Source organism: Bombina bombina, chromosome 8, assembly GCF_027579735.1.
Source record: "Bombina bombina isolate aBomBom1 chromosome 8, aBomBom1.pri, whole genome shotgun sequence".
Lineage (NCBI taxonomy): Eukaryota > Metazoa > Chordata > Amphibia > Anura > Bombinatoridae > Bombina > Bombina bombina.
This window is the reverse complement of record NC_069506.1, coordinates 165,822,617-165,847,180: the sequence shown is the minus strand read 5'-3', so window position 1 is coordinate 165,847,180 and position 24,564 is coordinate 165,822,617. Positions and strand designations below refer to the sequence as shown.

General features: G+C 37.1%; 1 protein-coding gene across 1 annotated transcript in view; it reads right to left on the bottom strand.

Annotated features, from left to right (window-relative positions):
* LMTK3 (lemur tyrosine kinase 3) overlaps positions 1-24,564 on the bottom strand; it is a 154,821-nt gene that overhangs the window by 85,764 nt on the left and 44,493 nt on the right. The window contains exons 3-4 of the mRNA XM_053689930.1: positions 17,061-17,211; positions 11,266-11,336 (exon numbers count right to left, since the gene is read on the bottom strand). Of these exons, the coding sequence (XP_053545905.1) occupies positions 11,266-11,336; positions 17,061-17,211 (222 nt within the window). The remainder of the gene's footprint in view (positions 1-11,265; positions 11,337-17,060; positions 17,212-24,564) is intronic.

Genomic DNA, 24,564 nt, shown 5'->3' with positions numbered 1-24,564 from the left:
AATGCAATTTTTCTTTTATTTTGTTTGATTACTCCAGTACTCTATAATACCCCATGTTTGTATACTGAATTTATATATCTAGTCCAAGAGTGACCAATACTGCCATATTTTGGGGCAAAAAAAAATGAGGACTGATTCCGGGGGGGGGGGGCGGAGTCGGCCGTAACGATGACAGTTGCTTAAGCCCAGAGCTCCTTGCTGAGAGCCGCAAAACACCGGACTTACAGTATGTTCATACGAACCTATTACTATTAAATTAGATGGAACAGAGTTGGGAATCCTCAGAGAACACTCCGGTGCCACTCTGGAGTTTAATGGACAAAAAATAAGCACTTTAGCTCACTTTTACTGATTTATGAAACTACAGCCCGGCGGCCATCTTGGAAATCGAGTGGCGCAGCACTTACAAGAGACCCTCACGATCCTCTAATCCGCACAGAATAGACCTAGCTGGCGTAAGTCCTATGCCCAAAACTTCAAACAAGTGTAAGGAAAGGTCAGAGGGATGCTGAGGATTGTGAAATAAACTACTGGAAGGGGACAGCCTAATATAGTAAGTGCCTGATTACCACAAGCAACTGGACACAGCGCTGGAGTTTTTCTGTTCTCTCTATTGTTTTTTCTCACCCACTAAAGACACCAGAAACTCTAACACAAGCAAAACCCAGTGCACTAATATAATTCAGGCTTTACAGTACTAGAGAAGGGGAACATTTGTAATCAGATATATACCACAAACTGCCATATCATGACTACTAAGAGAAATGTTAAACCGGTTAAAACAATCAAACCACAACAGACTAAAGGACATTCAGTCAGCTCATTCTTTAGCCCATCAGAGAGGAAGGAATTGGAAAGCCTTAAAACTACCGTGGTATCCCCGCACCTCACAGCCCCTTCACAAGATTCTCCAGAAGCATCGAATGAGGAGCATACTCAGATACCCACACATATTCTTTCCTCTCTGGCTTCTACACAGGACATTGCTAAAATAGTAAGAACATGTATCAGAGAAGAGCTGATGGAACTAAAGCAAGATTTACATACAGTAGGCTTTAGGGTGGAAGCTCTAGAGGATAACCAAGATATGATTAAAGCAGAGGTGACAACCATACAAGAAACAATTGAGCAGCAAGCAGAACAGATAGTGGCGCTGCAGGATAAAATGGAAGACATGGAGAATAGGAATAGACGGAAAAACATAAGAATTAGAGGCGCTCCAGAATCAGTTCTCCCTAAGGACCTTCCAGTGTATTTACCAGCTTTATTTCAGCATTTGTTAGATGACCCTAATGCAGCTACCATACAATGGGTGAGGGCACATAGGGCGTTAAGGCCCAAACCACCTGATACAGCACCCCCCAGAGACATCATCATTAAATTCAAAAACTTCCAAGAAAAGGAAAACCTTATGGCTGCGTCAAGAAAAAAACAACCCGTCAGGTTCCGCGGTGTTGTCTTACAATTCTACGCAGATCTGGCAGTTCGTACTCTACAACGTAGAAAAGAACTTTCTCCAATTACAACCATCCTTAGAAATAAGAGGATCCCGTATAGATGGGGATTCCCATTTCAACTCATGGTTATTCATAATAACAGATGGGTCCACTGTTCAAGTCCACAAGAAATACCACAGTTTTGTAAATTATTGGACTTAGATCCTCCCCCTATACCATCTACTCAGCAGGAATGCCCGTCGGAGAGTGCAAAATCACAAGCGCAGAAGAAAAAAGAAACATGGAACACTATTCAACCTAAAAAAAAAGGTAGACTCTCACAAACACAGAAATCTACTGCTACACCCTCACAGCGAAGGGAGACGGGGTCCCCTACCTCTTCTAAGGATGAAGAGGACTCAGAACCAGAATCTCTGTGAATAAGACTGTTCGGATCCGTGAGTAAAGTTGTTTTATGTGTGCTATTATTCCATGACTCTGTTTATCGCCTTAAGGCGAAGATTTCTATAATTTTATAGAGAGACTTTGTTCCAGGACTAATTCAAAGACATTCCTGTTGGCCACCTAGGTGGCAAAATTAAGTTCTCTGGTGTTACTTACTTATAGTAATTATGATAAGAATACTCGCGGTTTCTCTAGGATACCCCTGAGTTTGTGTTATTAGAAAATTGATGCTAACTATTAGACGTTTACTGTTAAGGCATGTGTTTTTATTTATATTTGTATTTTCTTTTAATTACGTTTTCAATGCAGGTCCCATTCTTACATATTTCGTATACATTCAAAAGAAAGCAGGTTACTGGTATTTACAAGGCTTCAATTCTGGTATAATTTCAAATGACAGGTATGATGTTAGACATATGTTACTATGACACACACACTACAAATAATCTCACAAAATGTTAGGGGATTTAATTCACCTAACAAGCGTTCAATGGCATTGCTTGACTTATCTAGGAGGAAAGCAGATATTTTGTTTCTACAGGAGACACATTTCAAAAGGCACAAAGAACCTAAATATCTAGGCTCCCATTTTACCCAACACTACCACAGTTCTGACCTACAAAAAAAAAGGGGGGTTAGCATTTTATTCCATAGGAACACAGCCTTCCATCACATACAAACCACCAAAGATACCGAAGGACGGTTTCTGGGAGTCTTTGGACTTCTATATGGAACCCCAGTCTCATTAATTAATATATATGCTCCAAATGTTCAGCACATCCCATTTTTTCGTAAAATGTTCCAGAAACTAGTAGACATGGCCAAGGGTATTGTCATCCTGGGGGGAGACTTTAACTTCCCTCTTCAACCACTAAAAGATAGTTCAAATATCAATGTCTGCGTTTCTAAGAAAACCGCACAATTTCTGTGGAAAAACTTAAGGGAACACAATCTTTATGACTCCTGGAGATATTTCCATGAGGACAAGATTGATTACACATTCTTTTCAGCCCCCACAAAAATGTACAGCAGATTAGATTATTTTTTCGTAAACCAAATAGGTCTCCCTCACCTTTCAAACTCCCAAATCAAAGCCACCACATGGTCTGATCATTCTGCTGTATTACTCTCTCTAAACTGGCCCATCTCTAGGAATACTGAATTCATATGGAAGTTGGACGATACAATATTACACAAGACTGAGTACACAGAGGCCTTGACACGCTCCCTACAGGAATTTTTTGCTATCAATAACACCCCTGATATTGAAATCTCCACCTTATGGGAAACACATAAGTGTTACATGAGAGGGGAGTTCATAAAAATTAGGGCACAAAATAAAAAAAGAGCCCGCTTAAGATACACTGAATTGGCTGAATCACTATCTAAATTAGACCTACAACATAAGAAAACACCTACTGACCCACAAGTATTACAAGATTTAATGTGCACTAGAAACCAATTGAAATCTCTCCTAGCCCAAGAACAACAAGCTATCACTCATAAAGGTAAACAAAAAATTTTCTATGAAGGTGATAGGGCAGGGAAATTATTGGCTAGAGCTCTTAAAAAGAGAAAATTGAAATCATATATCCACCATTTGATCACCCCTCAAAAACAAAAGGTGCAAACTACCCCGGAGATAGGTACACAATTCCGGGAATACTACCTTAAATTATATAACATAGCTCCTACCACCGCTAAGCCCATTGAAGACTCAGAGTTAGAACACTATTTACAGAACTGTGCCCTGCCTTCCCTGACTCCCGAACAGAGAACTGAATTAGACTTACCCATTACCCATCAAGAAATTCTTAGAGGACTTAAGGAAATGAATAAGGGTAAAAGCCCAGGCCCAGATGGCTTTTCAGTGAATTACTATCAATTCTTTAAAGATATTTTGTCCCCTTTCCTTCTCCAACTTTTTAATGAGGTGGGGGAAGGGAACCCATTTTCTAAAAACATGGTTGAGGCTCATATAACAGTACTACCTAAACCTGATAAACCCCCCACAACCCCATCAAACTTCCGCCCTATCTCTTTAATTAATACAGATATAAAACTTTATGCTAAGATTATTGCCTCTCGTATTAATAAATTTCTCCCTACACTAATACATGTCAACCAAGCAGGTTTCACTCCCTCCCGGGAAGCCAGGGACAATACAATAAAGCTACTTAACCTTCTCGACTATGTCACAGTTAATGAGATACCTACTATATTTCTATCAATAGATGCCGAAAAGGCTTTTGATAGACTAAACTGGAAGTTCCTGAAGGCAACCTTATATAAATTTTGATTTGGACAAACAATAGTTGAAAAAATATTTGCATTGTATAATTCCCCCTCGGCTAGAATTAGACTAAATGATTCCCTAACCCCCCCAATAACTATTGCCAATGGTACGAGACAGGGCTGCCCTCTCTCGCCTTTGTTGTTTGTTCTGGCAATGGAGATTTTGGCATCCAAAATCAGGCAGAACTCAGAGATAAAAGGAATTGAGGTCCAAGACAATCAGTATAAAATGGCATTATATGCCGATGATGTCATGCTCACATTAACATCCCCTGCCACGTCACTTAAGGCGATATCGTCAGAGCTCTCAAACTACAGCAGGTACTCTTTCTTCAAAATTAATGAAACTAAGTCAGAATTCATCAGCTTTTACAACCCCCCTAGTTTGGTGGATAAGATACAAACAGACTTTGGGTATCATCATAACACAAAATCAATTAAATATTTAGGTATTCAAATCCCTGAAAATAAGTCATTAATATTTTCATTAAACTATCTCCCATTACTGCAAAAACTTAAAAATGAACTACATGAGTGGAAACATAAAAGTATATCTTGGATAGGTCGTATAAACTCAATAAAAATGATGGTACTCCCCAAGATACTATACATATTCCAAGCCCTTCCCATACAACTTCCTGACTCATATATACGCTCTTTACAAAAGGTTCTCAACTCCTTTATCTGGTCTGAACATATGATAAGGGTCCCTATGCACACGTTGTATATGCCTAAAGATAGAGGGGGATTAGGGGCCCCTAACATAGCACTCTATAGATTAGCAACACAGTTGGTACGTATCATTGATTGGTGTAAAAACGGCATAAATAAGGAATGGATTACACTAGAACACTCACTAGCCTCTTTTCCCAATCTTGGTAGCGCCTGCTGGATACCCCCTACTGAACAAACATGTACTATGTCAATATCCTCACTCACAAGAGAAACTTTTAAATCCTGGCACTATGTTCTCAAACATTTCCCTTCTATATCATCCATCCCATCCCCCTTATCCCCAACTATCACTAATCCTGTCTTTCAAATAAAGTACAAAAGTATTGGTACAACCGACAGCACGATCCACACTCTAATCCCATTTAGTAAGGTTTTAAGGGGGCAGTCCTTATGTACAAAAGAAGAGCTAATAGAATTGAATATTGATCACTTTCAACAATGGTATAAGTTTTTCCAACTTCAGCACTATATTAACACACACCCTGATAAACAGCAAATTCTTAGAACACGTACACCGTTTGAAAATATATGCTTCTCACAAATGACAACTAAGGGCCACCTCTCTATGACCTATCAACAACTACTAAGTTATCACTCACGCAAGCTACCATCATATACAGAGAAGTGGGAGAAAGATTTAAACTCCCCTCTTACAGAAAAGGATTGGCTTACAATAATTAAACACATGAACTCTTCTACCACATCTATGAAATTCAGGGAGACAAACATGAAGTTGCTAAGTAGATGGTATTTGACACCGCATAGGTTATCCCTGATCTATCCTAACACCCAAGCCTTATGCTGGAGAAATTGCGGCCAGACAGGTACACTGCTTCACGTGTGGTGGCACTGTCCAAAAATACAGGAATTTTGGAGACTAGTGACCTCTGAGATTCGCAAAGCCACACACCATGACATATCCCTAGACCCACAGACATGTTTATTCCACAAGCCAACCAAGATTAGATGCAGGCTTAGAGCGGTAATACTGAATATGATGCTGAATTGTGCTAAACAGTTAATTCCAAGACGATGGAAAAGTGTTGATGTTCCATCTAGGGAGGAATGGATAAACTCCGTCACCTTAACATTAGCCCTAGAGAAATACCACTATGGTTTAGTGAACAAACTGGAGGAATACTATTCTATTGTGTTTCTATGGGAGGAATATTTGAATGCTGAAAAAAGGAAAAGAACTTAGCATGCCTTAGTCACTAACCTGTTTAAGAATACCACCTCTGTAAATAAGCTCAGTTTTGAAGGACTAGAACATTACTGTTAATTTAATGCCTGTGAATTAACCGAGACCTGAACTGCATTATTGTTTTATAACTGTAATTGTTTGACTTCTATTAATAAAGAAAAATTTTCACAAAAAAAAAAAAAAAAAAAAAAATGAGGACTATCGGCTAGATTACGAGTTGTGCGTTAGGGTTAAAAAGCAGCGTTGAGGTCCTAACGCTGATTTTTAATGCCCGCTGGTATTACGAGTCTTGAAATGACAGGCTCACCGCTCACTTTTTTGGTCAGATGAGAAAATACCGCAAATCCACTTACGCCAATTGCGTATATCCTATATTTTCAATGGGACTTGCATAACGCCGGTATTACGAGTCTGCAAAAAAGTGAGCGGTACAGCCTCTCCTGTCAAGACTGATACCGCATTTAAAAGTCAGTATTTAAGAGTTTATCAATACAAAAAAAGAAAAGGGGGCGCCCTTGAGAGTATCTATAAATGGTAATATGTAGTATATGAGGTAGCTTATATGTTACCAATAGAAATGCACTTTTCAGTATAAATGATGATACACTGATTCAGTAGTAACTAGTATATATGTTGTGGACAGAGTAAATAGATGTTAACCTATACAATTTGATAATCACAATGTTAATAGGACAGTTGTATCTCACTCAAAACTAGTATATACGTTGTGAACAGAGTAAATAGATGTTAGCCTAAACAATTTGATAATCACAATGTTAATAGGATAGTTATATCTCACTCAAAGATAGTGGTTAATGGGTGACAATGATCACTATATTGTCCTTTATAAAGGTCTTGATAGTAGAATACCAAGGCAGAAATCTGTAGTGGTCCAGACCAGGATCCAATTAAGCAATCTAAAATATCAAACAGAGACAGATGCGCCACATGGCCCAATATTGTAGTTTCCAAATTTATGTAGATTTTATTATATAGTTGAACTCACATGTATTGGAGCACCTCAATTGGTGCAAATGACACAGTCTGGGATCTATAACAGTCACCCAGCAGACCGGCCTCTCGAGTTGTTCAGGGTCTGTGTAAAATAGAGAACACAAAAAAGCCTATATGGCCTAGTATTGTATGACTAGAGTGATTCCACACCAGATAGTAGTATAAGATTTTGAACTCACATTTGGTGAAGCATCCCCAATGATGCTATAGAGACAAGCTGGGATTAATTCAGTCACCCAACAGACTTAGCTCGTGGCATACAGCATGCAATAGTCCTCTCAGTGGTCTTTAGGTCAGTGATATCCTCAGATAAAAACCAGTTCATAGGCAGCAAGTGTTTATAGTAAAGGACTATTGCATGCTGTATGCCACGAGCTAAGTCTGTTGGGTGACTGAATTAATCCCAGCTTGTCTCTATAGCATCATTGGGGATGCTTCACCAAATGTGAGTTCAAAATCTTATACTACTATCTGGTGTGGAATCACTCTAGTCATACAATACTAGGCCATATAGGCTTTTTTGTGTTCTCTATTTTACACAGACCCTGAACAACTCGAGAGGCCGGTCTGCTGGGTGACTGTTATAGATCCCAGACTGTGTCATTTGCACCAATTGAGGTGCTCCAATACATGTGAGTTCAACTATATAATAAAATCTACATAAATTTGGAAACTACAATATTGGGCCATGTGGCGCATCTGTCTCTGTTTGATATTTAAGAGTTTTATGGGCTAACGCCGTAACATAAAACTCTTAACTAAAGTGCTAAAAAGTACACTAACACCCATAAACTACCTATTAACCCCTAAACCGAGGCCCCCTCACATCGCAATCGCAAACACTAAAACATTTTTTAACCCCTAATCTGCCGAACCGGACATCGCCGCCACTATAAAATATTTATTAACCCCTAAACCGCCGCCCTCCCGCATTGCAAACACTTGTTAAATTTTATTAACCCCTAATCTGCCGTCCCTAACATCGCCAACACCTACCTACATTTATTCACCCCTAATCTGCCGCCCCCAAGTTGCTGCAACTATATTAAATGTATTAACCCCTAAATCTAAGTGTAACCCTAACACCCCCTAACTTAAATATAATTTAAATAAATCTAAATAATATAACTACAACTAACTAAATTATTCATATTTAAAACTAAATACTTACCTATAAAATAAACCCTAAGCTAGCTACAATATAACTAATAGTTACATTGAATCTAGCTTAGGGTTTATTTTTATTTTACAGGCAACTTTGTATTTATTTTTACTAGGTACAATAGTTATTAAATAGTTATTAACTATTTAATAGCTACCTAGTTAAAATAAAGACAAATTTACCTGTAAAATAAATCCTAACCTAAGTTACAATTACACCAAACACTACACTATAATTAAATTAATTACCTAAACTAACTGCAATTAAATACAATTGAAAAAAATTATCTAAAATACGGAAAAAAAAACCCACACTAAATTACAGAAAATAATAAAATAATTACAAGTTTTTTAAACTAATCCCCCTAATAAAAAAAGCCCCCCAAAATAATAAAAATCCCTACCCTATGCTAAATTACAAATAGCCCTTAAAAGGGCCTTTTGCGGGGCATTGCCCCAAAGTAATCAGCTCTATTACCTGTAAAAAAAAATACAATACCCCACCAACATTAAAACCCACCACCCACACACCCAACCCTATTCTAAAACCCACCCAATACCCCCTTAATAAAACCTAACACTAACCCCTTGAAGATCACCCTGCCTTGAGAAGTCTTCACCCAGCTGGGCCAAAGTCCTCAACGAAGCCGGGCGAAGTGGTCCTCCAGATGGACAGAAGTCTTCATTGAAGCCGGCCAGAAGAAGTCCTCCAGACTGGCAGAAGTCTTCATCCAGTCGGCATCTTCTATCTTCATCCATCCGGTGCAGAGCGGGTCCATCTTCAAGACATCCGACGCAGAGCATCCTCTTCAAACGAAGTCCAACTGAAGAATGAAGGTTCCTTTAAATGATGTCATCCAAGATGGCATCCCTTGAATTCCGATTGGCTGACAGAATTCTATCAGCCAATCGGAATTAAGGTAGGAAAAATCCTATTGGCTAATGCAATCAGCCAATAGGATTGAACTTCAATCCTATTGGCTGATCCAATCAACCAATAGGATTGAAGTTCAATCCTATTGGGTGATTGGATCAGCCAATAGGATTGAAGTTCAATCCTATTGACTGATCCAATCAGCCAATAGGATTTTTCCTACCTTACCGCGCCGGATGGACGAAGATAGAAGATGCCGCCTGGATGAAGACTTCTGCCCGTCTGGAGGACTTTTTCTGGCCGGCTTCGATGAAGACTTCTGCCCGTCTGGAGGACCACTTCGCCCGGCTTCGTTGAGGACTTCGGCCCGGCTGGGTGAAGACTTCTCAAGGTAGGGTGATCTGTAAGGGGTTAGTGTTAGGTTTTATTAAGGGGGGATTGGGTGGGTTTTAAAGTAGGGTTGAGTGTGTGGGTGGTGGGTTTTAATGTTTGGGGGGGTATTGTATTTTTTTTTACAGGTAATAGAGCTGATTACTTTGGGGCAATGCCCCGCAAAAGGCCCTTTTAAGGGCTATTTGTAATTTAGTATAGGGTAGGGATTTTTATTATTTTGGGGGGCTTTTTTATTTTATTAGGGGGATTAGATTAAGTGTAATTAGTTTAAAAAACTTGTAATTATTTTATTATTTTCTGTAATTTAGTGTTTTTTTCCGTATTTTAGATAATTTTTTTCAATTGTATTTATTTGTAGTTAGTTTAGGTAATTAATTTAATTATAGTGTAGTGTTAGGTGTAATTGTAACTTAGGTTAGGATTTATTTTACAGGTAAATTTGTCTTTATTTTAACTAGGTAGCTATAAAATATTTAATAACTATTTAATAACTATTGTACCTAGTTAAAATAAATACAAAGTTGCCTGTAAAATAAAAATAAACCCTAAGATAGATACAATGTAACTATTAGTTATATTGTAGCTAGCTTAAGGTTTATTTTATAGGTAAGTATTTCATTTTAAATAGAAATAATTTAGTTAATGATAGTTATTTTATTTAGATTTAATAAAATTATATTTAAGTTAGGGGGGTTAGTGTTAGACTTAGATTTAAGGGTTAATACATTTAATTTTGTGGCGGCGACTTTGGGGGAGACAGATTAGGGGTTAATAAGTGTAGGTAGGTAGCGGCAACATTGGGGATGGCAGATTAGGGGTTAATAAATATAATGTAGGGTTCGGCGATGTTGAGGGCAGCAGATTAGGGGTTCATAAGTATAATGTAGGTGGCGGCGGTGTCCGGAGCGGCAGATTAGGGGTTAATAATATAATGTAGGTGTCGGCGATGTCGGGGGCAGCAGATTAGGGGTTTATAAGTGTAAGATTAGGGGTGTTTAGACTCAGGGTTCATGTTAGGGTGTTAGGTGTAGACATAAAAAGTATTTTCCCATAGGAATCAATGGGGCTGGGTTAGGAGCTTTACGCTGCTTTTTTGCAGGTGTTAGGTTTTTTTTTCAGCCGGCTCTCCCCATTGATTCATATGGGGAAATCGTGCACGAGCACATTTTACCAGCTTACCGCTAACGTAAGCAGCGCTGGTATTGAGGTGAGATGTGGAGCTAAATTCTGCTCTGCGCTCACTTTTTTTGCGGCTAACGTCGGGTTTCTAAAGACCCGTAATACCAGCGGTACTGTAGGTGAGCGGTAAGGAAAAACTGCTCGTTAGCACCGCACAGCATTACCGACAAAACTCGTAATCTAGGCGTGTATTATTTCTGAGGGTATGTATCAGAACTAAAATATTGTTGCAAAGTGTAACATGTACCCGTATTGCTTACCTGTATGTTCTTTCTCATGTTCTCAATAAATAAATAAATAAATAAATAAAAAAATATATATATATATATATATTGAAATTAATTGTTCCTCAATCATTTAGAAAATTGAGCAATTAGAAAAATGTAAATTAAAAATAATAAACAGGAAGGAACTTTCTTTCTGTGATGGCGCTTCCTGTGACATCACTATATATGCAAATGAACAGAATACTAAATACTTTTTTAAGGTTAATAAGCTTAAATACATACCTTTCCAAACCATCCATTTCCAATCTCCTGAAGATAACTAAGGTCTTGTCTGCTGAATCCTGTCTGTTTTACTGCATTATAAATACAGAGCATTGTTAAAAAAAAGAAAATTAAATTGTCAGAATGCATTTTTCTATACATATAACCCTTATTCCTTAGCCTAATCATTTTTTATAGCTTAATTCCACATCAAGATGTGCATCTTCTTACCTATATTTTATAGACATGCCATATGTAGTATTTTATTGCCAATCATCTACAATCATACAAAGTATTTTGATGAGTAGCCTCAATTTTAAAACATGCAATTCAAAGTACTTTAAATCTTTAAACAAAATAAACAGATGTACTTTTCAAACAGAAAAAAACAACATATTACAAGATTCTCATGTCCTATGACCGTTTAAATAAACATTTTTATCACATATAGTTGTTGACCACATCAAAAAAGTTAATGTTAAAGTTTTATTTGCGAGGACCGAAATTTAATTGTAAAAAATGCCTTTATGTTTATAAATAACTACTTAAAGTTACATGAAACTTTTAATTATACTCTGTGCGTATAAAATGCTAAGCACTAAATAGCAAAACATCTACATGCAAAATAAATATTCTAATAGAAATAAAAACTAAAATTTTGATGGTCAAATTTGTAGTTCTTTGCTAATTTTGTGCAGTGCACTCCTTGAAAACTTGTTGGAAATAAATGTTTCTAGTCTCGTTTGCGGGGACCAATCAAAACTGTTCTAAAATGAAACTTAAAGGGACAGTCTACACCAGAATTGTTATTGTTTTAAAAGATAGATAATCCCTTTATTACCCATTTCCCAGTTTTGCATAACCAACACAGTTATATTAATATACTTTTAACCTCTGTGATTATCTTGTATCTAAGCCTCTGCAAACTGCCCCTTTTTTCAGTTCTTTTGACAGACTTGCAGTCTAGCCAATCAGTGCCTGCTCCCAGATAACTTCTTGTGCACGAGCACAGTGTTATCTATATGAAATACGTGAACTAACACCCTCTAGTGGTGGAAAAACTGTTAAAATGCAATCTGAAAGAGGTGGACTTCAAGGTCTAAGAAATTAGCATATGAACCTCCTAGGTTAAGCTTTCAACTAGAACAAAGCAAAATTGGTGATAAAAGTAAATTGGAAAATTGTTTAAAATTACATGCTCTATCTGAATCATGAAAGTTTATTTTGGCCTAGACTGTCCCTTTAACCCCTTAAGGACCAAAATACAGTTAATGACCGAGGACGTGTGGCGTACGTCCTTGGTCTGGAAAGCAGCTGGAAGCGATCCTGCTCGCTTCCAGTTGCTTTCCAGTTATTGCAGTGATGCCTCGATATCGAGGCATCCTGCAATAACATTTTTTAGCAATCCGGTGCAGAGAGAGCCACTCTGTGGCCCTCTCTGCACCGGACATCACCGGCTAAATCCGTTGGTGGGTGGGAGCCAGTTCGGGAGGCGGGTGGCGGCCATCGATGGCCCTGATGATGTGGAGGGGGGCGGGATCGTGGGCGGGGGTGATCGGGGGCGCGCACGGACGCGCGCGTGTGCACGGGAGGGCGGGGGTGGGCGCGTGCACGGGGAGGAGCGGGTGGGAGCCACTACACTACAGAAAAATTATGTACTCATAGTTTTAAAAGTACTAACTATTGACATTAAAATACATTAGTTAGGGGGTGGGGGATTGGTTTGTGGGGGGGGGAAGCTACACTACAGAAAAACAACATAAAAATAAAAAAAAACTATTTCTCTTGCAAACTGGGTACTGGCAGACAGCTGCCAGTACCCAAGATGGCCCCCAATAAGTCAGAGGGGGGGGGGTTAGAGAGCTGTTTTGGGGGGGATCAGGGAGGTTGGGGGCTAAGGGGGGTTCCTACAAAGTAGCATATGTAAATATGTTTTTTTTTTTTTTAAAAAAACCTTTTATTTTAGTACTGGCAGACTTTCTGCCAGTACTTAAGATGGCGGGGACAATTGTGGTGTGGGGGAGGGAAGGGAGCTGTTTGGGAGGGATCAGGGGGTCTGATGTGTCAGGTGGGAGGCTGATCTCTACACTAAAGCTAAAATTAACCCTGCAAGCTCCCTACAAACTACCTAATTAACCCCTTCACTGCTAGCCATAATACACGTGTGATGCGCAGCAGCACTTAGCGGCCTTCTAATTACCAAAAAGCAATGCCAAAGTCATATATGTCTGCTATTTCTGAACAAAGGGGATCCCAGAGAAGCATTTACAACCATTTGTGCCATAATTCCACAAGCTGTTTGTAAATAATTTCAGTGAGAAACCTAAAATTGTGAAAAATTTAGCGTTTTTTTTAATTTGATTGCATTTGGCGGTGAAATGGTGGCATGAAATATACCAAAATGGGCCTAGATCAATACTTGGGGTTGTCTACTACACTACACTGAAGCTAAAATTAACCCTAGAAGCTCCCTACATGCTCCCTTATTAACCCCTTCACTGCTGGGCATAATACACGTGTGGTGCGCAGTCACATTTAGCAGCCTTCTAATTAGTAAAAAGCAAAACCAAAGCCATATATGTCTGCTATTTATGAACAAAGGGGATCCCAGAGAAGCATTTACAACCATTTATGCTATAATTTCATAAGTTGTTTGTAAATAATTTCAGTGAGAAACCTAAACTTTGTGAAAAAAATTGTGAAAAAGGGAACAATTTTTTTTATTTGATCGCATTTGGCGGTGAAATGGTGGCATGAAATATACCAAAATGGGCCTAGATCAATACTTTGGGATGTCTTCTAAAAAAAAAATATATACATGTCAATGGATATTTAGGGATTCCTGAAAGATATCAGTGTCCCAATGTAACTATCGCTAATTTTGAAAAAAAGTGGTTTGGAAATAGCAAAGTGCTACTTGTATTTATGGCCCTATAACTTGCAAAAAAAGCAAAGAACATGTAAACATTGGGTATTTCTAATCTCAGGACAAAATTTAGAAACTATTTAGCATATGTTTTATTGGGTGGTTGTAGATGTGTAACAGATTTTGGGGGTCAAAGTTAGAAAAAGTGTGTTTTTTTCCATTTTTTCCTCATATTTTATAAATTTTTTTATAGTAAATTATAAGATATGATGAAAATAATGGTATATTTTGAAAGTCCATTTAATGGCAAGAAAAACGGTATATAATATGTGTGGGTACAGTAAATGAGTAAGGGGAAAATTACAGCTAAACACAAACACCTCAGAAATGTAAAAATAGCCTTGGTCCCAAACGGACAGAAAATGGAAAAGTGCTGTGGTCATTAAGGGGTTAAGACTCAGTGTAGCCAATCAGTATTAACCTCTTAATTCTGCCTTTTATACATAATTTATTCTCTTTTGACAGTAAATTATGTTGCTGAAAGTTTTGCTACTTGTTTTAAAGCAAATGTCCTCCAGATTATAGGCATGTCATGAATCTGGCTCTAGTGGGGAGCAGTAAAATTGCCCTTAACACAACACCCTTATAACCTATACGATAACATGGCTGCTCATTGTAAAGAAAACAATCTCTAACAAATAAAATCTCACAATACCCTCTGATTATTACTTAGTTAATGTGAACATTGCATTTTCATAACCTGGCACCAATGTGGGACCATTCTGAAATAATAACTGTTCCTCATAAAAGTATAAATGAACACATCCGTAAGGCCTCTTATTTAAAATAGAATATTCTCTTACAAATGAAGGGTACGGGGACCCTGGGTACATTATATTTTAGATTGTTTCTTTAGACACTGGATTTACAGAAATAAATCATGTAACAGCTGATTATGTTTCACCAAAAAATAAATCCATAACTTTGGACCCCTCATTTGTAAAGAAGCCAGACGTGTCCTTCTAAAAATATAATTGCAAATGATGAAACAGAAAATACTAAATATACTACCGTGTTCTCTTTAGGACCGTTTTACTTTGTGCACCAACAGGCAGATATTACTGACCACTCGGTTAAACCAATATTAGGGTATAATTACCTAATATTAACATGTTCAATGCTTATTGAAAAGATTCTGATTAAATAAATTTATGTTAAACTATGCAATTATTTTGTGCCTTGGATAGCAGAAATTGTTATCATTTTGCAAAGTATTACACTGCCCCCACCAGGATACTTTATAAGGACACCCAGCTGGCAACATTTTCTGTGGAGAACACTGTAGCGCTATCTCAGCAAAAAAACAAACAAAAGGCCTACACACCTGTGAGAAACCTGATATAACAGAGTCTCCTATGTTTTTAAAATACTACTTAATCAGCTATTGGTTTGCAGCATTTTAAAAACCTAGTTTACAGTATTTGCTTTTTGGCCTCTCTAGGGAGCGTGGGGCAAGCCCCCCCCCCTTTTTTTTTTACATATTAGCAAAATGTGCTAAATGTCTTTAAAAGGACAGACAAAAACTAAACTTGTATTATTCAGACAGGGACTGCAATTTTAAACAACTTTCCAATTTACTTTTATCATCAAATTTGCTTTGTTCTCTTGGTATTCCTTGTTAAGGCTAAACCTAAATAGGCTCATATGCTAATTTCAAAGCCTTTGAAGGTTAACTCTTATCTCAGTACATTTTGACAGTTTTTCACAGCTTGACAGCTCTAGTTCATGTGTGCCATATAGATAACATTGTGCTTACACCAGTGGAGTTACTTAGGAGTCAGCACTGATTGGCTAAAATGGATGTCTGTCAAAGAACTGCAATAAGAGGCAGTCTTAGAAACAAGGTAATCACAGAGGTAAGTATATTAATATAACCGTGTTGGTTCTGCAAAACTGGAAAATGGGTAATGAAGTGATTATCTATCTTTTTAAACAATAGCAATTCTGGAGTAGACTGTCCCTTTAATCCACTGAACATCAGGCCTTGAGTAATATGAATTAGCGCACAATTAAATTGTGCCACATTTTTTACTCAAACTAAATACATTTGGGACTGACAAGGATTAAAGTCTCTTCTTTCAAACCACAAAGTATCATGTGGTTGATGTATAAATGGCAACTTAAATCACTGTGTGCCTGCTTTAGTGACATCAAATTGAGTTAGTGGTACAACTGTAAAATGTATTGCGTCTTTGTGTACATTGATATTAAAGGTACATTAAAGGGACACTGAACCCAATTTTTTTCTTTTGTGATTCAGATAGAGCATGCAATTTTAAGCAACTTTCTAATTTATTCCTATTATCAATGTTTCTTTGTTCTCTTGCTATCTTTATTTGAAAAAGAAGGCATCTAAGCTTTTTTCATGGTTCAGAACTCTGGACAGCAGCTTCTGATTGGTGGATGAATTTATCCACCAATCAGCAAGGACAACCTAGGTTGTCCACCAAAAATGGGCCGGCATCTAAATTTACATTCTTGCATTTCAAATAAAGATACCAAGAGAATAAAGAAAATTTGATAATAGGAGTAAATTAGAAAGTTGCTTAAAATGTCATGCTCTATCTGAATCACAAAAGAAAAATTTGGGGTTCAGTGTCCCTTTAAGCACTAAATAAATTTTATAAGCATAGTAATGAGGTTATACCTCGTCTCCCTCTAGTCATGGCTACCATAAAATTGAAGTCTAGCTTTCTCTATCTTCCAGTGCATTGCCATATGCAGTGAAACCTAGGTTCCAAAATGGCCGCTACCCATAATTAGAGGGAGGTACATGAAATGTATTTACAGTTTAATGTCCCTTTAATATGGATTGCATATTTATTTTTTTACATTAGAAACCATCATAAAAGAAGAGCACATCTAATTATTAGTTGAAGTAGTAGTTTACCTGTTTTAGGCGCCTGGGTGTTAGGAACAGGTAGAGACACTTCTGAAAGTGGCAGAATGTATACATCAGGGATGGACTGTGAAGAGGAAGTCTCTTCAGCAGGAGGGGTGTATTCCCCTGAAAAATCTTCCCCATCAGGATTTTCAAACTCCTAAAAACAATATAATAAACAACAAGACAGAGTATTATAAAAGGTCAGTCAGCAAAGTCAGCACAGTTTCTGTAGGGCTTAATTTGCATTATTGAATTTATTTATAGAGGGATTGTCACCTCAAATGAACTTAAAATTCCTCCAAACACATCCTGGGACTTAAAGGACATGAAACCCAACATTTTTGTTTCACAATTCAGGTAGATAAGAGCATATCAATTTTTTTTTCCAATTTACATCTATTATCAAATTTGCTTTATTCTTATGGTATTATTTTTATGAAGGAGCAGCAATAAACCACTGGGAACTAGGTAAACACATAGGATGAGTCAAAGACAAGAGGCATATACGTGCATCCACCAATCAGCAGCTAGCTCCCAGTAATGCATTGCTGCTCCTGAGCCTACCTAGGTATGCTTTTCAATAAAGCATCCCAAGGGAATGAAGCAAACTAGATCATAGAAATAAATTGGAAAGTTGTTTAAAATTGCATGGGCTATCTGAATTTAAAAAAATAAAAAAAAAAAAATGTGACTTTATTATTCCTTTAACTAATTAGCAACAGCCAGTAAGTAATATTTGCTATTTTTAACCAATTTTATAGTAAACACTGTATTTATTATCAAAACATAAAATGCTGAGAGAGTAAAGCCAGGTGCAGTTGGTTGCTTGTGCTGGTCATCTGACTGGTACACTAATAAATTGTTCACAGATTATTGTGCAATACACCATATACACAGTATACTATGATGTAAATTTTAAGAGCAAAAATGCACTTCTCCCAAGATGAACATGGCTGCCCGGTAATTGATGGCTAATTACAAATGCTGCCCTGATTGGCTCACCAAACCATGTTTAGCTAACTTTAACAATGTGGTTAATTCATTTGCGGGGAGTTCAAGACATTATGCTATGCAATCAAGAGGAGAGCCCTCCTCTTATATTAATTTGTTTGGCTTAGTCTGATTTATGGCACTGTATACACCTACTTATGCTAAAAATAACCATACCAATGAAGTTCACCATCACAGTAATCTTTTAGCAGCTTTAGCAGCATTTTAATTTCAAAGACAAAAACTCCCCCCACTTTGTTTCCTTTTTATGGAACAGTGAATCTGCCAGTGTTATTGGAGTAGACAGGGTGTGGTGTGCATGGGAATGTATGGCAGCATGTTGATGATGTCACATGTGACATTGGTGCAGACTTGCCCTTTGGGCAGGGCACGAGGGGCGTTTGGGGCACTTGCCCAGGGCCCCATGCTTTGGAGGGCCCTGTACTTTAAGGGGTGAGGGTATAAGAAGGTGCAATGTATATCCTGCATTTAGGTTATGAATAGGTGTTTATGGCATCAGGAGATACATATATACTGTTATTCTTTATATAGGTAACACTGATCGTTCGGAGGGGCTGGGCCATACAGGGGGTAGGGCATACATGGGGAGGGGAATAAGAGCACTGGGCTGTGTCTTGCCCAGGGCCCCGCAAATGCTAAGGGTGTCCCTGCATTGGCGCCAGTTACAGAAAACCCTGAGCTTTGCATGCTATGTAATGTGCACTGGTTTGCTGAAGAGAGCAGAGAAATATGAGATATCGCCTTGGCAACAAGAAGTCCCTTTGGGAACAAGCAGTCACCCTGACAACAAGCAGTTTTGGTAAGTAAAATAATCTTTAAGAAGGTTGAAATAATGTTAAGTACAAACTTTTTGTTCTGATTAGAAATAAAAGGATTATGAGACAGCTGTTTTGTGCATACATCAGTGCTGTAAACGTGACACATTATAGGTCAGACAGCGTAAGATCAAAATGTCTGAAATAATGGATAAGTAGGGATGGGCGAATTCTGATGAACGTGCAGTTAAATTGGTAGAATGACTAGTCCTGTGGACATTTGTTTTGGACAATCAAATCTTGAAAGAAAATCCATTAAAATTCAGTAATCAAATTTTATTTCCAGTTTTGGAATGTTACTTATGTTTATAATTAGATTGAATATCCACATTCAAAATTTCAAATGTAACATTCGATTTATCAAATACTTTTCAAAAGTTCAATAGTTCATGTGGAAGGAATTTAGTAAATTCATACATAGGAGATACAAATATATCAATTTTAATTTTTCTGTTTCGAATATTGCATAATTCCAATATTACATTTAAAGAGGGCATTAGCAATACTATTACAAATATATTGCTTCAAATTTTTCTAATTGAATATTGCATAATTCAATTTGAATTATGCAAAATTCAAATTAGAAAAATTTGAATCGACTATTACATTTTAAGATAGCATTAGAAATGTTATTACTTAACTGAATGTTAGAATGTTGAACAAATGAACAAATGTGTTAAAATTTGTTTCATTTTTCTAATGTTGCAAAATATTCGCCCATCTCTACTGATAACGGGAGGTGGAGTTTGAATAAGATGCGAGACTCAAAACTGGATGATTTCCAGGTCATTTTTTTATAATAATTGTATGTGTATAAATTTCACTTGCATGGCTATTGGCTATTGTACACTGAAAGGGAGTCTGTCTATAAGAATATTGACCAGTTTCAAGATGTTTACTATGTCTTTAACATAAACAAATATATTTTAGTTCAGCATAGATACTACTTTTATTGTCCATTCCAGTCTATTAGACAATCTGTGTAAAGGGATTAACCCAACTTTTCAAGGGTTTTTCAAATGTGACATCATACAAATGCATTAGAAATCAATTATAACATGTACTTATCATGTGCAAAGTTCACTAATACTTTTGAATTCAAATATTTTGTACCACGGTATTACAATCAATTTGAATACAATTTATTTTTGTCATTCTATATATGATTTCTGGACATTTCTATTTCAATAGCATTGATCTCTTGAAAGGCCATTTTGCTAGACTACAAGAAAGAAGGGCGTATCTTGGCTTTTAAAAACAAATTCTCACTTGTAAATTCAGTGAAATATGAACATTAAAAATGAACGTCAGAATGTCCATTTATAAATAGACTTAAAGGGAAATGAAACCCAAAGAGCATACATTTTTAAACAACTTTATAATTTACTTCTATTATCAAAATTTAGTCATTCTCATGGTATCCTTTGTTGAAAAGCAGGGAAGAAAGCTCAGGAGCATGCACGTGTCTAGAACACTATATGGCAGCAGGTTTGCAAGAATGTTATCAATTTGCTAGTGCACTAGATCAGGGGTCGCCAACCTTTCGGACCTCAGGGACCACTAAACTCACAATTTTGAATCCCGTGGACCACTAACATTATTTTTTTTTAAAAAAGGTACAAACCTCTATAATGTGTGTGTACATACATATATATATATATACACACACACACACATACTGTAAATAACTAGTATAACCATAGCTAAGTTTACATTATGTATATATTTACACATGTTTAAGAATTATTTTTTGGAATTTACTAATTGAATGACAGAACTCAGAGAATACTTCCAAATGACAGATTAAGGGTGAGTGCCAACTTTTGAGCTGGAAACAGAGAGGCAGAAATTGGGAAAAAAAGAATAATGTTTAAAAGGACCACAAGACTTCCAAGTTATCTCCCCAGTTAGGAATTATTCAAAACCACTTATGATCATGGACAGACATTGTAGTCATAAATTAAGTTTATATCAGAAAGCTCTCAATATGGATGTGAGCTAACCATGACTGATGTTACTGGCAATTACTATAATACTGGTGGGATATGGCTGATCTGCTGGATGGCAATTACTGGAATTCAGGTGGAATGGCTTTGTGGGCGGAAAAATTATTAAAATGAAAAATAATTAATATTTAATTTAAAAAAAAGAAGATGGAGGGGAGGAAGACAAACAGTTATGTAAGTCCATCTAAAGGAATTAGGAAAACTACTACAAGAGAAAGATAAAGGGAAGAGAATAAATTAAATATAAGAGAGATTTTTTTTTAAGATTTTTTTTTTATATACTTTAATTCCACTATTTCAAGCCAAGACTATACCAACCTCTGCTGGCTTTAGAATGGAAGCATCCTCCTCTGAGCAGCGCGCTGGGCAAGAGGAGTTAAAAATACAATCTAGCTACGTAAGTTGCACAGTACTACGCAACGTGCGTAGGGAGTTGTAATTCAAATCTTCCTTCGTTGGTTTTCACTGATGTCTAGCCAGGCACTGTATAGAGTTGCAGCGCGACAGAGGCGACACCATCAGAGGAGATGAATTCCTGCTTGATGGTGTCAAGGACCACCAACATCTTCTCGTGGACCACCAGTGGTCCATGGACCACTGGTTGGCGACTGCTGCACTAGATGACAGCACTATAGGAAAAACTATAAATTTAGTGGGTACTATTATATAAACCCTGAAAGGGCCAGGGTTTATATTAGTTACAGCAAAACAAAAGAGAGAACATCCCCTAAGCACTCAAAACAGAAAAAATGAGCAATGTATATATATATGTCATATATAGGTCTCTACCCTAATATAGAAGTCTACCCCAATATAGAGGTTTATCAATTAAAACCTAACTGTTATTAGAGATGCAGATAAAAAACTAATAATGATGAATAGTTAAAATACAATATTAAAATAAAAAAATACTGGCAAGACCGGTCCTTTATTTAAAGAGTAGGAATGCACTAATAGGAGCTAGCTGAAAACATTGATTAGCCAATAATAAGAGGCATATATGTGCAGCAAAAATCAGCAGCAAGCTCCCACCTTCTGAGCCTACCTAGGTATGCTGTTCAACAAAGAATACCAAGAGAATGAAACAAATTAGATAGGAGTAAATTGGGAACTTGTTTGAAATGACATGCTCTATCTGAATCGTGAAATACTTTTTTGGGGTTTCATGTCCCTTTAAGTGTTGAGACTTAATGTTAATTGTAAAATGATGCAAAACAATAAAAACTGAACTAAACACATCACAAAATTATACTTCCAAATGACAGATGAAGGGTGAGTGCCAACTTTGAGCTGGAAACAGAGAGGCAGAAATTGGGAAAAAAAGAATAATGTTTAAAAGGACCACAAGACTTCCAAGTTATCTCCCCAGTTAGGAATTATTCAAAACCACTTATGATCATGGACAGACATTGTAGTCATAAATTAAGTTTATAACAGAAAGCTCTCAATATGGATGTGAGCTAACCACGACTGATGGTACTGGCAATTACTATAATACTGGTGGGATATGGCTGATCTGCTGGATGGCAATTACTGGAATTCAGGTGGAATGGCTTTGTGGGCGGAAAAATTATTAAAATGAAAAATAATTAATATTTAATTTAAAAAAAAGAAGATGGAGGGGAGGAAGACAAACAGTTATGTAAGTCCAGCTAAAGGAATTAGGAAAACTACTACAAAGAGAAAGATAAAGGGAAGAGAATAAATTAAATATAAGAGAGATTTTTTTTTAAGATATTTTTTTTTATATACTTTAATTCCACTATTTCAAGCCAAGACTATACCAACCTCTGCTGGCTTTAGAATGGAAGCATCCTCCTCTGAGCAGCGCGCTGGGCAAGAGGAGTTAAAAATACAATCTAGCTACGTAAGTTGCACAGTACTACGCAACGTGCGTAGGGAGTTGTAATTCAAATCTTCCTTCGTTGGTTTTCACTGATGTCTAGCCAGGCACTGTATAGAGTTGCAGCGCGACAGAGGCGACACCATCAGAGGAGATGAATTCCTGCTTGATGGTGTCAAGGACCACCAACATCTTCTCGTGGACCACCAGTGGTCCATGGACCACTGGTTGGCGACTGCTGCACTAGATGACAGCACTATAGGAAAAACTATAAATTTAGTGGGTACTATTATATAAACCCTGAAAGGGCCAGGGTTTATATTAGTTACAGCAAAACAAAAGAGAGAACATCCCCTAAGCACTCAAAACAGAAAAAATGAGCAATGTATATATATATGTCATATATAGGTCTCTACCCTAATATAGAAGTATACCCCAATATAGAGGTTTATCAATTAAAACCTAACTGTTATTAGAGATGCAGATAAAAAACTAATAATGATGAATAGTTAAAATACAATATTAAAATAAAAAAATACTGGCAAGACCGGTCCTTTATTTAAAGAGTAGGAATGCACTAATAGAAGCTAGCTGAAAACATTGATTAGCCAATAATAAGAGGCATATATGTGCAGCAAAAATCAGCAGCAAGCTCCCACCTTCTGAGCCTACCTAGGTATGCGGTTCAACAAAGAATACCAAGAGAATGAAACAAATTAGATAGGAGTAAATTGGGAACTTGTTTGAAATGACATGCTCTATCTGAATCGTGAAATACTTTTTTGGGGTTTCATGTCCCTTTAAGTGTTGAGACTTAATGTTAATTGTAAAATGATGCAAAACAATAAAAACTGAACTAAACACATCACAAAATTATACTTCCAAATGACAGATGAAGGGTGAGTGCCAACTTTTGAGCTGGAAACAGAGAGGCAGAAATTGGGAAAAATAGAATAATGTTTAAAAGGACCACAAGACTTCCAAGTTATCTCCCCAGTTAGGAATTATTCAAAACCACTTATGATCATGGACAGACATTGTAGTCATAAATTAAGTTTATAACAGAAAGCTCTCAATATGGATGTGAGCTAACCACGACTGATGGTACTGGCAATTACTATAATACTGGTGGGATATGGCTGATCTGCTGGATGGCAATTACTGGAATTCAGGTGGAATGGCTTTGTGGGCGGAAAAATTATTAAAATGAAAAATAATTAATATTTAATTTAAAAAAAAGAAGATGGAGGGGAGGAAGACAAACAGTTATGTAAGTCCATCTAAAGGAATTAGGAAAACTACTACAAAGAGAAAGATAAAGGGAAGAGAATAAATTAAATATAAGAGAGATTTTTTTTTAAGATATTTTTTTTTATATACTTTAATTCCACTATTTCAAGCCAAGACTATACCAACCTCTGCTGGCTTTAGAATGGAAGCATCCTCCTCTGAGCAGCGCGCTGGGCAAGAGGAGTTAAAAATACAATCTAGCTACGTAAGTTGCACAGTACTACGCAACGTGCGTAGGGAGTTGTAATTCAAATCTTCCTTCGTTGGTTTTCACTGATGTCTAGCCAGGCACTGTATAGAGTTGCAGCGCGACAGAGGCGACACCATCAGAGGAGATGAATTCCTGCTTGATGGTGTCAAGGACCACCAACATCTTCTCGTGGACCACCAGTGGTCCATGGACCACTGGTTGGCGACTGCTGCACTAGATGACAGCACTATAGGAAAAACTATAAATTTAGTGGGTACTATTATATAAACCCTGAAAGGGCCAGGGTTTATATTAGTTACAGCAAAACAAAAGAGAGAACATCCCCTAAGCACTC